Here is a 17,891-nt window from a genome sequence, read left to right as displayed (position 1 = left end):
CAGCTTCAGAAGATGCCACCCCGATGCAGGCTGTACCTCCTTCCACTTCCTATATTGTGCATACAAAGGATGTGGGTGGGAGTGGGAATACCTACTCTTTTGAATCTAGCGATCTATCTAACTTAGTTCCAAAATGGTTTTGCCTAACAAAAGGAATTTTTAATACAAAACTTGACATCTTAACACAAAGACAGTGCTTGATAGGGAACCATAATCCTACTGAAAGGCTCATTACTGTTCCATGTGCAAGTACTTCATGTTGTTGATCTCCAGTGATCCTGACATGACATTCCTCTTCCTGCATTTTATATACCACAAATGTTATTGTGCACTTGGTGTATAATAAAGCTGTGCTGCACCTGCTTACGAGTGCTGGTTATTGTTTCCCAGTTTTATTCTGTAGCACCTCCAAGTACAACCTCCACCAGACTTGCTGCTAGGGTCACTAGATCTTACCACAAAATTCTTACATTTAACATGCAATGGAGTCTCCATCACAGCTGTGCTCCTTCTGATTCTTGTTTTTTGTGCTTTTTATCCAGCTGCTGCAGCTTGTATTTGGGGTAATGATTGGTGGAAGTTGCCTAATTCAGTATCCCATCATTTTTATGTAACCATCTGTCAGTCCATCTCTCCTGCAGTGAAACTGCTGTTTATTTCCTAGAGATTCTTGACTTTAAAGTCCAAGATTTATGAAGTGCCAATGACGTCGATCAAATCTTTGATACATTTTCAAACATAGAGTGTCCAAATGTAACATTTTTTGCTATGTGTACAAATGGGCCAAATCTACAAGTTACATTTTTTTCAGTTTGAATAATAAATATGTTGGAGTACTGAAAATGCTTTTGTGCCAAGTTCTTCCTTCAAAACAACTGAAAAAGACTGCAGAGTATAATAGAGAGCACATTTTGCACTGGTTTGTATACAGCGATTTTGTGTGGCTCTTCCCAACCCAATTTCATTTTTTAATGATTATCGAGGGGATATTTTCTGAGATTGGCTCCCCAACACCCCCACCTCTTGCAGGGTACAGATTAAAACAAAAGCCAAGCCATGTTTTTAGGTTAAGGGCCATGAAATAAAAGGCACAAGATTTCTCAGATGTTCGATAAATATATCTAAATATGTCTACTAGATACCGGTGCCTCCTTATATCTCCTCCATCTTTTTTTTGATTAGTGTATCCTTTCCTGGCAGAAAAATCATCTTAATCATCTTAAATGAAGGCATAATATTCCATTCACATTTCCACTGTGACACCCATGCTCTTAAACCACACAGTGGATCAGGTGCCAGTTACTGTAAGATGTAATTAGTGTAAGATGTAGAACATGTACATCAACTGACTTTGCAGGTGCACATGCATTGTATACATATTTAATGCATTAAAGCCCCTTCTAGTTGTAAAATCAACAATTCCAAAGCAAAAATGCAGCCAAGATAGAACGAGAAAAGAATTTACTTTATTGGAGACATCTTGTCCCTGAAACATATACAAGTAGCATGCAAACCTTACAGAAGCACTAAAATACACAGCAGTGTTGCACACCTGACTGTCTCTATGTGTTGCACAACAGCTGGGGTATTTGAGAACTCGGTACATGCACTAAACATGAAACAGGGGGCTAGTACAAAAAGAGAAAAGACTGGCCTTTCAGGTTCACACTTTTCTTTAACCTTTCAGCACAGGAAAATATCTGCAAAACAAACCCCTTAAACAATAGAAGCATATCAGTTATTTGCTATCAGTTGTCAATATTCAGATATTTCTTGTTTAAAGGGAAAATATGACAAAAATTAAAACAATATAAACTTCATCATGCTGAAATAAGAAATTTTCACTTATAATCAATGAAAAATTCTGTACCGTTTATGAAACAATCAAGTTTCTCTCATTATTTCTCTCTCAGTATCTGGCTCTCTTCATTCTCTCTTCATGCAGGACATGGGTTTCTGATTTTGATTGACAGGTAGGTGTAATATATATTTTATAGGGGGCCCCCTTTCCCAGCAGATAAATTAGAGCTAACTTAAATAAATGATTCCAGCACCAGCAAAATTTAACAAAATAACTGACTTTGGCACAAACCCTGCATGAAGAGAGACAGGATTTCTGGTGATTTTGAAAGAGTGAGCTTTAATACATCTGCTAGACAAACAGAGCACCCCCAAAGGCTGTATTAAACCCTGACACCTTTAGTGCCCTAGGCCACCCAGCCAGTGGTGGGAGGATATGTGATTGGACTAGGGATACAGAAGACGTACGTGCCTAGCTCCAATAACCACCAGTGTGCCCTAGGCATGTGCCTCTTTTGCCTACCCCTAGTTTTCAACCCTGGGAATCTGCATCAAGAGAAACTGAAGAGAAACCGATTGCTGAGGGAGTGAAAAGTTCCTTGATTGTTATTTAATTGATTATATTTAGAAAATTCCATATTTCAGTATGATGAAGCTATAGTAACAGTACAGTGACATTGGAGGGTGATGTATGAACTTTGTTTCAAAGAGGCACATTACAAAGATATTTTGCTTCCATTTCTGATGCAGTTGGTTCTGTTACCATTTGAATTGTGAATTGTATACTGCATGAATTGATACAGCCTGACCTAGTACTGTACTAGCTCCAAGTTGGTTCCAACCCTACCCAATTTAAAGCTAGTAACACAAAAAACAAGCATACAGATCAGGGCATTAAAATAGATGCCAGTGAGATGCACCTTAAAAGAAACCTCAGTCTGAGCCAGAGACTAAACCCTGTGCAACAGGTGAACATACCCTCATAATAACTTTAGCAATTGCACTTAAAGCCCAGATTCATTGTGCACTAGCTGCATAATATACAGCATCAGCGAGCCAGGGTCAAAGGCAGAATGTAACCTAAAGACATTAAAGGTAATATAAACAGAAAATTGTCATCATATTAACCTTTGGAAATATCAGGGCAATAAGACAGCACAGGGTTTTGCACACATATCTGTCACTTCTTTCTCTGAATACCACAAATGCAGAACTACCTTATTTCAGGTGATTTTTAGTCTCCCAAAACCTTTTGTTTAGAAAGTTTCTGCCATTTCATTCTTATTAAATTATGTAGTTGTGCCAGGATCAGTTAATGTGCCCCACAGCCATTTAATTAAATCTGGCAAACCTTACAAAGACTATTTATTTTTCGACCTATGTTAAAAATAATAAATCAGTCACGGCCCTTAGTACCCTTAGGTCTTGTAATGGGCTGCTACTTCTATTCCGCCCCTGGCCTAGATGGAGATAAAGTACCACTGCTGATTTTAACACAGGCATCTCAGAACATGATTTTGTAAATTGTTTTCTCATTTTGCAAGCTAAGCAACTCAATAAGATATGTATATGCATGATATTTATATATATATATATGATTTATGTCTTTGTTCTCACAATGGTATCTGTAAAAAATTATCCTGCTAAAACCATGTCACACCATCTCCCTGTCTCCCAAAAGAAACTAAAGACGATGAGTTCGAGGGCTGCAGGTGCATAAGTGAAGGCTAAGGCAGGCAAGTGGGCATGCAAGACCATAAATTTGATTCAAATGTTACCTCATTATTACAAAACTTAAAGGCATACATGGAGCATTCTGTGCGCAAAACTGTCTTTCTCTGCTTGTATTTATAATTATTATTATGTACTTGCCAAGTGGCTTGAATTGGCTGAGCCATTGTTATAGACAGATTTTTTTTTACCTCAAGGGGTGGTACAATGTCTAGTAAAATGTCTCTGTGGAGGGAAGCCTTGGCAAGTTCTACTCTGAATGATTAATACTGACAATAGTAAGTATCAGGGACAGAAAACTGGTTAGGCATTGTGAAGCCTTGGAAGAACTGGCCAGTTTTATATGATTTGGTATAGACTGTGCAACACATTTTTGTTAAATAAAATAAAGGTAGCATCCATCTAGTGTGTATTATCTAGTAAATGTTTTTGAACAAGCTCTTGTGAAAAAGCAAAATAGAAGCAACCACTAAAATTTAAACACAAGCGCAAGTTTTCCATCCTCCAAGAATAACACTATTTCCTCCTTACTAAATCTCACCAGAAACTTGATCAGTTTAAAGAAGGATGTCTTTCTAAAGAGCAGGACACTCCTGGATTTTAGGAACCACCCAAGCCACACCCATGCCTTCCCATTCCACTGTTTTTTTAGAATGACCTAGAAGTTTACATTCAGATTCTCAAAAGATGTGATCATGATAAAAGTTTATTGTACCTCAGGCTGAGTATTTGTGGCTCTTGTGCCTAAAATGGATATCAGAAGTTGGATCTCTGATCCAGAACTGTTTTTCTCCAGAATGAACAGCAACAGGTAGTTCTGAGTTCATTATAAAGCTGGTGCAATAGGGGTTCTTCCATATGATCATTCTTTGAAACACACTAGTCAGCATGTCAACTATGAATATTCTCATGGAGTGAATGTGTTAATTGTTGAAAGTCTTCACCTCTAAAGTGATGAGCAGACAGAAGCTCTCCTACATGTGAGGGATCTTCATTATAGCAGCTAATGATGAAAGAGCTTGTGGCAAGTATCTGAGCAGTGAATCTGGCGCATATGCAGCTGGGCATCTGTGGTTGCATGCTTGGCCATAAGATGGCATTAAGAGATGATTGGCGCATAGTGTGCTGCATCTATTCCATTGACCCATTGGACTAGTGAAGAATCAGAGTAGTGTATGCAAGAGAGAAAGTGGAGAAGTGATACAGGATTCATTGAGGGGAGTTGAGAGCAGAGTCTGGAGATTCCATTTTTGGGCAGCGAGGGGGGAAGGCTTTGTAGCTGTAATACTCCACAACTTGTTTGGGAACCTCAGCCAGGACACATTTAGCCAAAGCAGCAGGAGAGGCCTAGAGTAAAAGCACAGAATACAGACACAAAAAGATTTTTTCATCTTATGTTATCATAAGGGCAGAGCAATAAAAACACATTTTAATATCTCTATACAATAAGGTATTGATAATAGAGCTATTTCTTATATTTCTGTGATTTGTGTTAATATTTGTAACTAGTCACACTATGGGGCCGATTCACTAAAGGTCGTTAACGCTTATCGCATAGTTTTTGCATTAAAAAGTGTGCGAAAATTATGTACCGGTTCATCAAAGTCATTTCACATGCATTACTACTCATATCGCCTGCGCAAAAAAAAGCAATATCGCAAAGCGTTATTTCCATTGCTTTGCGGTAATTATCAAATAGAAATAGATTCACAAACACATATGAAGCGTTAAACATGTGAAATATCGCGGTAATATGTGCTAATATTAACACCTACTTCGAGTAGGCGGTATTTAAAAAACATTGCAGTTCGTGAGCGTTTGGCAAGACAAGATGGAGTTTGCAGTCGGATTTTTGTTGACTTGTGAAGAAGAGGATCAAGTATGTGATCATCCTAGAGTGATGCATCCTAGAGTTTTCTGGGAAATGGTAATTTTCAGAACAGTAGTTTTCAGAAAGTAATGGTTACGTGCGTTATAGTGTGCGCTAATATTGCGTGCTATGAAAAAATGCATAAATATATTGCATGGTTTAAAATATCACTTAAAAATCGGTCATCGCCAGATAAATAACAACAAGAACATCGCTTCTTAATTCAGACAAGTGTCCTTTTAGTGAATCGATCGTTAACTCGCAAAAAATAAGAAGTGATAATATTTTTAACGCATGCTATAAATATTACTAGTTTTTTCGGACTTTAGTGAATCGGCCCCTATATGTCTAGCATAAACCTTGAAGGGCAAGATGTGAGATTGCATACATAGGGGCAAATTTACTAATCCACGAATGGACCGAAAGCGGCCGAATGCGTTTTTTTCGTAATGATCGGTATTTCGCGATTTTTTTCGTCGCCGTTGCGACTTTTTCGTGAATTGTCGCGACTTTTTCATCGCCATCACGACTTTTTCGAGAATTGAAGCAAATTTTTCGTCGCGAAAAAATCGTACTGTCGCGCCGAGTACGAAAGCGCTCAATTCGAAAAAGTCGCGACAATTTGCGAAAGTCGTACCGGCTACGAAAAAGTCGCGTCAATTTGCGAAAGTCGTACTGGCTACGAAAAAGTCGCGACAATTCGCAAAAAAAAGTCGCGACGAAAAAATCGCAAAATATACGAAAAAGTCGCAGAATGTTCATTTCCAATCCGATTTTTTACCATTCGGGATTCGGACTCGTGGATTAGTAAATGTGCCCCATAGTGTGTCACATTTTTTTTACTTTACACTTACATTCTTGAACTCTCTAAATGGTACAAATTGTACAATATCACGAAGAACTGGTTCCCCCTTGGGGGCTCTCAGGATGCCATCATCGCCGTCAAGAATTTGCATGTCCGTGAAATCTGCATTGCCAACCCCCACAATGATGATGGACATGGGCAGGTAGGAAGCACGCACAATGGCCTCACGAGTATCTGCCATGTCAGTTACCACTCCATCCGTAAGAATAAGGAGGATGTAATATTTCTAGAAGAGACAAATTTAAAGGTGAAACCCCAGGACAATTCTATATGAAAATGTAATCTACATATGCAGTATTTTAGTTAAATAAAACCCACAGAAGCCTCTTTTGTCCTTTCCTCTTCAGCAGCAAATCTTGCCACCCTGGAGATGATAGGTGCCACATTTGTGGGTCCATAGAGCTGAATTTTAGGTAAGCAGTTCTGATAGGATTCCACAATACCTTGAATACCTGGAAGGATACATAATGCGAGTGCATCACATTTATGGCTGTAGCTTTGTGCTAAAAGATATTTGCCTTAGTAACATATTGCAATGTATAGAGACAGTTGCAGGCACATTAATTTCCTACACTATGGAGTTAACAACATATGTTCCGATGCCTACAGCACAGTGTTAGAAATTAATTTGATTTAAGTCACATGAGAATCAACCCTGATTTTCCATTTAAGCGCTTAATGTGCTTGCCAACTCAGCTATGTCTTTTTTTCTCATGTTCCTTGAATATATAAAGGACTGTCCTTGTTAAACATATTTACCAGCACACTACTAAGAGAGGAGAGACTTGCAGGACACTCATGGCATGATGTTGTTCTGAAGAAGAGATATTAAAGCTGAGATTTTGAATATTATAAAGCTTTACTTGATGTGTATATTTTATTTTAACCTGGAGACTATTCCTTTACTTCTATAGGCATTGCAATTTATATTTATGTGACAATTTGAAACATTTTCTTGTATTTCACAGGGTAGAACATAGAATGGAGATGGACAATCGCTTTCAGAAAAAACCTTCAATCCCCTTTGAAATCCCAACTACAGATGCCCTGTTGGAGCTCATTGGTGTAGTGTATGGCTTCTGATCAGTATTCTGTACGGCCCACCAGGGTAAGACTCATCTGTAGCTGGAATCTAATCAGCAGTTACTCTGGCTGTGCTTTAAAACCTAATGAGTGGTCTTCAAACTGCAGAGATTTTAGAGGAAAAACTGGGTTCCCAACCAGGATTCCTACTGTTTTCCATACTAATAAAGGCAGGCTCTTTTCATTACAGATGAGTTCATGTGAAGCATATAATTCATAGGCATTGATGGTTTTGTATTCCTACATCTTCCTAACCTTCTGGGCCAAGGTTCACCAGTACATAATATGGAGAACATATGTATTTGTTTAGATTCATATTACCTCAATAATTTAAAGAAATATTTAATCCGACACAAGAGCATGGAATTGACTGGATCATTATGAAAAGTTTTAAATGCTTCTAAGCTTTACAATAGAGACTATTATTCTAGACTGAGGCTAATGTTTAAGAGAACTTGGTGTTACCTTGGCAACTGCTGTAGCAAGGTCAAAGTCATCTACTGTATTGATATGATGACAAAGATCAGATACAAAAGCATCCCGGGGATGTCTTACACAGGAGAGGATACAGTGGCTTAAATGTAATAATTGTTACATCCTCATATCAGGGCACTTGTTTATATGTAGACTCTGCTTCAGAGAATATATATGTGGACGAGGATGCCTTTCAGGAGCCTTGCCCCAAGTAAAGCTGTCCAGCTAGTCAGGGTATTACATTACAAGCAAGTCATTACCAAAACTATTACCCACCCCTTCTAAAATTATTATTGAGTAGCAGTTGTTGTGCACTAGTTTGACACATTTAGTATCAAATGCCTCGTGTTGTCCTTGAAAATACAAATGTATATTTGGCGCAATAATGTGCACATAGGTTTCAAAGCACATGCTTAATAGTTTTGAACAAACCTGTATATAAATTAAAGCAATTGTGGCATATATAGATGTAAATCTATATTATAGAAGATATTTTTATACACTTAGTCCATCATGTTGCCTCTATTTTTTTTATATCAGTTAATAAAGCAGTCACACCACTGGTTTTATTTCTGCATGAACTGTGGGTCATTTTATACCTAGCCCTCCCTCATAGATAAGCTAAAATAGCACATGCTTAATACCTTGCATCTTGCTCACCCTTTAGATGCTTTCACATACAAGGTACAACATATTCCAGCAAAAATTCATTCAGTCATCACCACATAGCACACTCAAGTGTGTAGCCTCAGAGGGGGCAGAGGTGTCAACTACACTGAGACCTTGTTAGAAATGGTGGGGTACATAGGCAGAAATAATACTTTAGATTATACAGTATATTATATATTTTGAAGCAAAGAGAAAAAAAATGCAGTTGTAAAAAAGGCAAAACAAAATTGTTGTTGTGGGATTTGCCTGGATAGTGATTGGGATTAAACAATGAAGAACATGGTGGTGACTGGGTTGAAAGGTTTGCATATACAGTAAGGGAGTGTGTGTCCCACACACCCCCTAAATATTTGCTGCACAATATCTGTACACTGTAAGCAGCACATGTATGTATACAGTTATTGCAGGTTATATGCTCATGCAGTTAAACCCTTACCTTCACATTCATCATCATCTGGATTGAAGTTAATAGCAAAATCATGTGAAACCTGGAAAAGAAGCAGATAACTGAGCAAATGACTCCAATGGATGCTGCTTACATGCCCATTTTAGGCATTTCGGGGGCGTACCCCTTCGTCAAGCATGCCCCTGCATGTTTATTCAAAATGCAACGTTTCGGGGGCGTACCCCTTCGTCAGGCATGCCTGACGAAGGGGTACGCCCCCGAAACGTTGCATTTTGAATAAACACGCAGGGGCTAAGCCCTGCTTGCACTTTACTTGTTGTGCTGTCTGAAATATTTTGACCGGACTGTGTGGAGAGTGCCGACTCTCTAGGCTGTGCACCAAGTAGTAATTCTCTGGAGGAGGTAAGGGTGTGCTGGTGTAAATATTTTTCCCATTTTAGGCACATAACATACCAATTCCACTCATTTCTCACTTAATTAATATATACGTTGGCATGGTGTTACCAGGAATAATTCCAGATGTAAGGATTGTTATATGTAAGATTATATGGCAGGAGTATTTTGGGAGGACATAAATGAATCTGAGAATAAAGGCTGCAGGTAGGATTACACATACCTCTTAAAGTCAAAGCAAAACTTGTTAGACCAAATATCTAATAATATTTCCATTAGACGGAAATAAGCATACTATAGTGTAAATATTTATTTTTAGAAAAAATTATGCAATATTTGTAAGTAAAAATGTAATTCTCCATTGGTGCCTTACCTCAAAACTAGTTTTGTATGAAACATGTTGCACCAATAGTTAAGAAGCTTCACAAATAGCATCATTAAGCAACATTTATGAAATGCCTTACATTGAGGAAAGGCCTTAATATTTATGTTGCCTGTGGAACATAGCGCATTAGCACACAAAATACATGTAAGGAAGTGCTCAGCCATATTGCTTTTTCAACCCCATACATGCAGCTGTTTTCAGGGATAATCATTCCTCTCTATAAAGTCTATGTGGAAAATGGTATAGAACAGAAATGAAGGGAGAGAATTGTGTGCCCTTTATCAGAGAAAGCATTTTACTGTTTATTTCCCTTTGGCATTATAAATAAGTAATAACAACGAAGTCATAAATTAAAGTGCTTCCTTTCTAGGCCTGCAAAGAGCATACTCGCAGCTGGCTTGGATGTGTTCTTTCTGTCTTACAGATGCAAACAGTTAAAGTCAAAGAGAATGACAAACAGCTTGTGAGCCTTTAGGAAAGAATTTCAGAGCATTGGAAGCACAGTCGTGATACTTGGGAGGTCAGGATGTGACACTGATGCATGAAAGTGGCGACAGAATGAGAGCAACAGTAAAATGCAAGGATCTCTAGGGCGCGTGTGGTCAATAGGGCATGAAAAACAATCTGATTTTAACTAATCAATATCCAGATTCATGTAGCAGACAGGAAAACGGGAGGGGGGATAGAAAACTTGTCTTCAAGCTGGTTTGGTTTTATTAATATAACTTGCAAAAACAAAATAGGGATTGATTTCTAACGTATGTATATTCCAACTGACCCTGTATTCTGCACTTCTGTTAGCCTGGAACCACCACACAAGGTGTATTTTTATAAGGGAAGAAGAGTTTGAGAACTGATGTCATATGAGGGATGACATAGACACAATAGGATGCTGCAGTACCTGGCACATTCCACTGCCAATTCACTGTTATATAGATACCCACTGAACTAAAGATGGGGCACACATTGGCTTAACACAGTGGGTAGGTACCCACAAGCTAGTGGCACTCACCTATTACTCAGGGCAGGGTACAAAAAATGCATGCTTTTGCATGTTAATGCCATGCTGTTCTGTGAGATAAGATTTGCTGAATATGCAAACCAGATGTTACAGCTTAATAAGCCGATTCAAGGCCATCTGCAAGATATATATATATATATATATATATGAATGAGTAGACTGCAAGAGAAGTAGCTTGTGTTAATGCTGCCAGATAAGCCCTAATATGATCAATCAATAAAATGCATTTAATTATTTGAAAAATGATAATAGAAGAGAAGTGTTACTCTGATGTTTCTATCAGATGCTCAATGCAATGTTTTATTATTTATTGTTGATCAAATATTTGACACTTTATTGACTGTCACCCAAACAAGCAAATATCTAAAATCAGCAAAGTTAGTGACTTGTAAATCAAACATTTCTATACTGGCTTTAAACCTGAGACAATCAGACGATCTATACAGCAATTGTTCTGCATGACTCAATGCTACCCAGAGATCATTCACAAGTAGAAAAGCCTCTCCTAATAAGATGGAAATCACAGGTAATTACCAGCACTTAGGGCCTAGTGATTTTCAAAGTGACAACACTAAGGATTGAATTGAAATCTGAGGAACAATTAATTTCAAACCCAAGTCAGAGATTATTTTGTTCATGTTTGATAGAGAATAATAGAAAGCGCAGGAGATATTAAAGGAGGAATAAATTGCTCATCAGTCCTTACTGTTACTGTGCTTCTGTGCTTAGATACACAAAGAAGAGTGTAGAAAGAAAAGTGGAAGCGTAAAAAAGAGGACATTTGTTCCAATTAGTGTTGTTGAACTATATATATATTTATATGTATATATATTTGTAAATACAGTGTGGCCAAGGCAATCAAGGCATTATTAATATTATTATACAATTGCAGTCAATTCCACCAACCTGGTAATGCTCTTGGGTACATTTACCAACAATGAGCAAATTTGCACCACGGCAAGCAATTAAAAGTTTGGAGCTGGCTAAACAAACTAGTCAGTGATTATTTGCTCTGGGCTACTCTGGGTTCCCTCCATGATGCAGATTCGCCTACTACAACCTACCCATCTTTACATTTGTATATTTCACCTTCCAACTAGAAGATAAGCAAAAGTTATTTAAGTAAAGGATAAAGTTGATATTTTTTCAGCATTAACTATAATGGACAACAAGGATAAAAGGCTTGAAAATTGATCCAGGTCAAAGAAACCATAGTAAATAATTGGCTGGTTTTAATTCCGCTTACCAAAAAATGATACCTGCTGGTTGCTAGGAATTACTAAAAGTGGAGCAAACTTTGCACTAACTTAATTATTACAAAAGAATATTATCCATGTTGGTAGTCAACTGCCAATTAGGGAATGCCAGGTATAGCCTGATGAACAGAAGAATATGAGCTATTGGGAGGGCATTTAATAATCCGTTTTTTTTTCACAATCCATGTTTCTTTGTGCTAAAACTTGAATTTATCATGTAAAAAAAAAAAGTGACAAATCTGAAAGTAAAAATACACTGTCTAAAAGCTGCAAAGGTTATATAGAAGTGCCTGTGACAGCTGTCCTATTTTAATTGCCTAATCTTTCTTTGCTTCATGGTAGAGGTTTTGGGGATTTTTTTTAATGCTTTCATTTCTACAACAATATGAAAAGTTGGCATTTTTCCTGTTTTTTCCACTTTTTTTAGTTTGTCTTTTAGAGTGTTGATAAATGGGCCTCCCTATGCTTTAACCCCTATCACAAAATGGAATTCTCTGTACATAAATCTATGAATATTTCAATGTTGACTTTCATCTAAAAGTAGGCAGTAATTTAGCTGTACTGTACTGTTGAAGTGATTTTACCACGGGGATTTCTAATTCTGTATAAGCCACTTCAGAGTATATTGCACTACTGTGGACCGTTAACCCCTCTGGCATATGGATTTAATAATCTAACACATGTTTGTTCAGTTTAAAAGGGAAGCATAACCAAAATAATTGAGATTTACTTGAAATGGAACTAAAATTAATTTTGCTTTAAACTTATTTCCTCTATGCCCGCAGGTAACACAAAACCAATAGGTCACGCCTTCTAGGTAAGGCAGAATGCAGAAGCCATTTCTTTTTCTTACATAGGGACTCTATTATTAATACTATGTAAATTTCACAGTCCAGTAACCCACAGCAACGAATCAGAAATTCATATTGTTCAGTGTAATGGAAGAAATAAAATGAAATCAAATATTTTGATTGGTTGCTATGGGTTACAGTACTGTCGGTGAGATGGATGATTACCAATATTGCACTGGAAGCTGACAATACTATAATATTCCAGTTACCGATGTTTTTTCTCCCTACAGGATTTTCTGCAGAAGTCATGTGTGAATGGTTATTTAGATTCATGCTGTAAATGTGTTTTTCATAATTGATACTTGGGAAAAATTTGCTTTGACATGGTGAAGAAAGGTGTTCTGTTATACAGAATAAGCAGCTAGAAACTCTGAATACTTCAATAAATCACTTGCTGCCATTTTTCATTGGCTGTAGTAGTATCACTATACATATTTTTATATATCCTAATCTTTGCTTTGGTAAGCATTGGCAGGTTTGCTTTATGGAAATTGGCATTTTTATTCTTGGTTTGCTTTGCTCATTGGTCTTTTTTATCTAAATGGATAGCCCTTTCAACCATTCTAATGAGATTGTGGCTGCATGTACAGTAGGTCAGGCAAAAAGAGGCCTAAGAAGAAGTATTTTCCATCTGAGCTGCTTATCTACCAGATCTAGGTAAAATGAGTAATGGTCATAATGAGAGGCGTCGGCCTTATAAGATTCTTCTTATAGGTTCATATTTAAGCCATGAAGACCAACTGCATATGATAACACTGAGAGGAAAACAAACAGCCCACGGCAAACATTGTCTGATTAACCTCAAGCTCATGGTTTAGCAGACTTTCCTAACCTCTCAAGCATAATCTCCTGAGATAATCACTATGTTCTTCAGAAACAGGAAGGCTCAACCATCCACCACACTGGCAAGCAGTGATTTCTGAAAATCCTATACCTTAGTCCAGGGATCCCCAACCTTTTTTTTCCCATGAGCAACACTCAGATTTAAAAGGTGTTGGTGAGCTGCTATTTGGTAGCCCATGTGGACTATTAGACTGCAGGAGGCTCTACTTTGAGTAAAACTGTGTCTTTACTTCCAAAACTTTTCTCCAAGCCAGAAATTTAAAAATTGGCACCTAATTTGAGGTCACTGAGAGCCACATCAAAGGGGGTAGTGAGAAACATGTTACTCGCAAGCCACTGGTTGGGAATCACCAATCATTAGCTAGTTGTTATTAGTGATACAAAGGACTGCTGCACCAGTTGTCAGGAACAATAGCCTTATGCAGACTGAGTAACGCTCCCTATCAACCCCTAGCCCTTACATTCTGGGTCCAGATTTATAGGAATCATCTCCTCAGTTACTTCGGGGAATATGTCCCCTGTACAGAGTGCTGCCCTAGTATGCATGTTACCAGGACAAATGTACTTGTCAAACAATGGAATACAGTAACGACGGGGAACTAGATTTCAGAATTCCTGACAGTACATGATATTCAAATACTCTGGTAAGGTTTGTCTTCTAGGCCATTTGAGACAGCAATAATTACTTAGCCATATTATATAAGGAGTCCTGAAAAACCCATTGGAGAACAGCCCCTTTTCCTTGAAAAGTATTACATTGCAGATAAATGCATCAAGTCTGGGTCTGACCTATGACAAAAGAAGATATATCAATGCAGCATAATGATAGTGGCATATAGCCAGTAATCAGAGCAGATCTTGTTTCCTGAGAAAAGAATGCTATGTGTCATAGAAAAAGTAGATCAAGGACACTGTGTTCTCATGAAAGAGAAACTGGGGAGGATGATTGAAAGCCATTACATGCTACGGTCACAGTACAAGTATTATATATGACTGACAATGCAGATTTCTTAAAGAACCAATATGTGTTATGAGAGCTAAACCTTTTTAATATCGTATCTAGGCACAAGCAAATTGGCACACAATATAGTTTGTCCTTATCAGCACCCAAAGAATGTTTTGTAATACTTGGCATTTCACTTATGCCCACACTGGCCAAAGCTTGGGCCCCTGGGCCTCTTTTACTCTAACTCTGGTAAATATTATACTTTGATTAAATTATAGGTGTGGGAGATGTGATGAGTTTTTGCAAATTCTGGAGGTAGTGCTTTTGGAAATAATATTGAGGATAATTGCAGCTGTGGTAATTATCCATACCTAATGGATGTAATTAATTAAGCATAATTTCCAAAGAGTCAAGATGATTCATAATTAACATCTGAAGATAATTAAATTTAAAATTTATCATAATAATGATTAATAATTTTATAAAGAAAATTACTTCTTGAATGTTCATAACTGTAACTGTATTTTACATATTAACCGGGTCTTCCCATCTAAGGTTATTAAATTATTGCTGTATTTGTACATTTGTGCTGCTGCTATATCTGTTATTCAATTGAATTTACATTTGATTCAGGTTGGGCAAAGACAAAATGACATTTCTCATCAAAAGATACTTTTTCCTCAACACCTCAAAGCTGCTAGAAGAAATGTAGTGGCTGTATAGTACATTAGTGCCTCTCCCTCCAATCATGAAGAAAAGCAATATTGTATGAGAATACAGAACAAAGCATATGAATACTATATACTTATTCACCAATTTCATAAATGAAAAACCAAGAGGACCAAAACATCTACCCTACCCACTAATGCTATATATCCAACACTACCAAAAGCCTTTAGTTGCTGTTTCCATCATGTGGTTCTTTTGAGGCTGGGGTGCCACAGCAAATGAGTATATACCATACTCTTAAAACTAATTTTGAAAGAAGATGAAGGAAAGGGAATATAACTGACAGGCTACAGAAAAAAACATCTGACAAGTCTAAGGGGCAGATTTATCAAATCACGAGTTCGAATCCCAAATGGGAAAAATTCGGATTGGAAACGAGAAATTCTGAAGATCGCAAATATCACGAAAATGCTTACGTATTAGTCACGATAATATCGTATTAGTCACGATAATATCATATTGGCGATCCGAAAGTCACTGAATTTTCGTACCATACAATTGTAAACAGCGGTAAAACCTTTTCGATTTTTTTGTGCAAGCGTAAGAAAAAGTCGTGTGCGTACGAATAAGTTGTGCGGACGCCCGAAAAATTCAGTGAAAATACGGTCGGAGCGTTCGTGCTTTTGTAAATGTGCCCCTTAGTATCCCTGGCATTATTATTGTTATTAACATGTATTAATAAAGTACCAATATATTCTGCAGGACTGTACAATAAATGGGTTTATACATTGGACATACAGAAGTAACTAATAACAGCAACAAGAGGTGAAGAGGGCTCTCTCCAAAAGAGCTTACATTCTATAAGGAGCACTTAATGTTTAGCTAGGCAAATACAACAAACCAGATGCAGGGAATACCTGTATTTTGTTCTTTAAATAGTATTTGGCTTGGGGGCTATTCAAATGCCTGGCTGCAACCAGTTTAGTAATTAGTTTATGCATTCAAATAAATATATACATTATATACAGTATATTTATACACACACACACACACACATATATATGTATATACTACTGTGTGTTATGTAATATACAGAGTAATGTAAAATTCATGGATGTTAAAAAGACAGAAGAAGACATTACATGTCCAATTAACATCGTTTATCTATAAGTAACACAACTCTCTGAAATGTTACACTTAAGAGAAATACGTTTAGTTATTCAGAGTTGGATAAATCAGCCAATGCCCCAATGTATATAGAAGATCACAGAAACAGACTTAATTCGGCTAGACTTCTTTCAGGTGCTAATTAGAAAGGGCTATTCATTGGAAAGAGATAAGAAAAGTAACCGCACAGAGACAGTCCATCTGGTTTAAAATATATTATCCTAATGTTTTATATTTCTTAATAAAAGATTCCACTGGGGAGAGGTAACAAGTGCAAGAAACTCTAAGGCAAGTTTAAAGAGAATGGACAATTAAATGAGAAGCATTTTCAAAAAAGGAGTTATAAGATGAAGAAGAGGTTTAGTGAAACCTTTATTATATTAATAGGGATCCAACTGGGCTTGCAGCATAGGGGGAAGGAGCTTGACTGGTTTAGGAAAATAAAATGTAGAATTAGGTGGTTAATGGGAAGCAGTCAAGGAAGAAGAAAATGAAATGAATGCTAGTACAGCAAAGCTGTAACCAAAGAGTGTGAACAAAGTTAGGGGAAGGTCAGGGAGGTTGGACTTGCAGGGAGTACCCCTCCTTCTCCAGTGGCCATAAAACAGCATACCACTCACCCACCCTATTAAATTGGCATGGGGTGGAGTAAAGCCATATGTTTTATATTACTTAATTTTGTTACAGCTTGTGGAGAACTGCCCGATATATGCCCCAACTTTATGTGTAATTGTGCCAACGGTGGTGTATGGTCTCCATAAACAAGTGGTTGCAGGAGGGAGTTATTAGAGTTGCCAATTCTCACTAGCCCATATGATGAGATGATGGACATCGGGTTTAGTGTTGGTTTTAGGCAAACATTCCAAACATTCCTTTGTTAATAAAATGTGGCCTGTTCCTTCCCAACCTGGAAACCTTCACTGTCTCCTGTGTGGGAAAAGCTGTGAGGGGCGGTGGCTTATTATTATTAACATTATTAACATTTATTTATAAAGCGCCAACATATTCCGCAGCTCTGTTATATATATAATGGGGTAAGTGTAATTAAAAAATAGATCAGAACACTTTGCAACAAAGTGATTAGGATATATTGAAGTATTACCTCATAATTTGGAGGAATCCGAGCTCCAAATCCCAGAGCTGAAAATCTCTTATCACTGAGAAGAAGAATGAGAGAAAAAGAGCAGTCATGCAATGCAGAGGATAGTAAGTGAGGAAATTCGTCTAAAGAAATTATGTCCGGTGCATTAACATGTATGCAATTAAGTTTTCACTACAATGAGAATCAGGAGCAGTTGCGCTGAAAATCTTCAGTGTTCCGATTTGGTCATTTCAGTGCTCTGCACCCAATTCTTCATATATGAGTGTGCTGCATTGATTGATGTAGTAGCTAGTAGGGTTCCCCTATGTCTACAGAGGCACTACTCACTGATTTTTTTTTTGTGCAAATGACTGCAGCAAA

General features: G+C 37.4%; 1 protein-coding gene across 2 annotated transcripts in view; it reads right to left on the bottom strand.

Annotated features, from left to right (window-relative positions):
* Positions 1 to 1,444: 1,444 nt before the first annotated feature.
* The window catches only part of cpne7 (copine VII), a 50,534-nt gene continuing 34,087 nt past the window's right edge, over positions 1,445 to 17,891 (bottom strand). For both annotated transcript variants that reach the window (XM_031900786.1, XM_002933678.5), the window contains exons 12-16: positions 17,532 to 17,586; positions 8,929 to 8,980; positions 6,585 to 6,718; positions 6,256 to 6,492; positions 1,445 to 4,878 (exon numbers count right to left, since the gene is read on the bottom strand). In XM_031900786.1, the coding sequence (XP_031756646.1) occupies positions 4,741 to 4,878; positions 6,256 to 6,492; positions 6,585 to 6,718; positions 8,929 to 8,980; positions 17,532 to 17,586 (616 nt within the window). In that variant the 3' untranslated portion in view covers positions 1,445 to 4,740. The remainder of the gene's footprint in view (positions 4,879 to 6,255; positions 6,493 to 6,584; positions 6,719 to 8,928; positions 8,981 to 17,531; positions 17,587 to 17,891) is intronic.

The sequence above is a fragment of the Xenopus tropicalis genome, chromosome 4, assembly GCF_000004195.4.
Source record: "Xenopus tropicalis strain Nigerian chromosome 4, UCB_Xtro_10.0, whole genome shotgun sequence".
In the NCBI taxonomy this organism is placed as follows: domain Eukaryota; kingdom Metazoa; phylum Chordata; class Amphibia; order Anura; family Pipidae; genus Xenopus; species Xenopus tropicalis.
The sequence above is the reverse complement of the archived record's forward strand: the minus strand, read 5'-3'. Positions and strand labels throughout refer to the sequence as shown.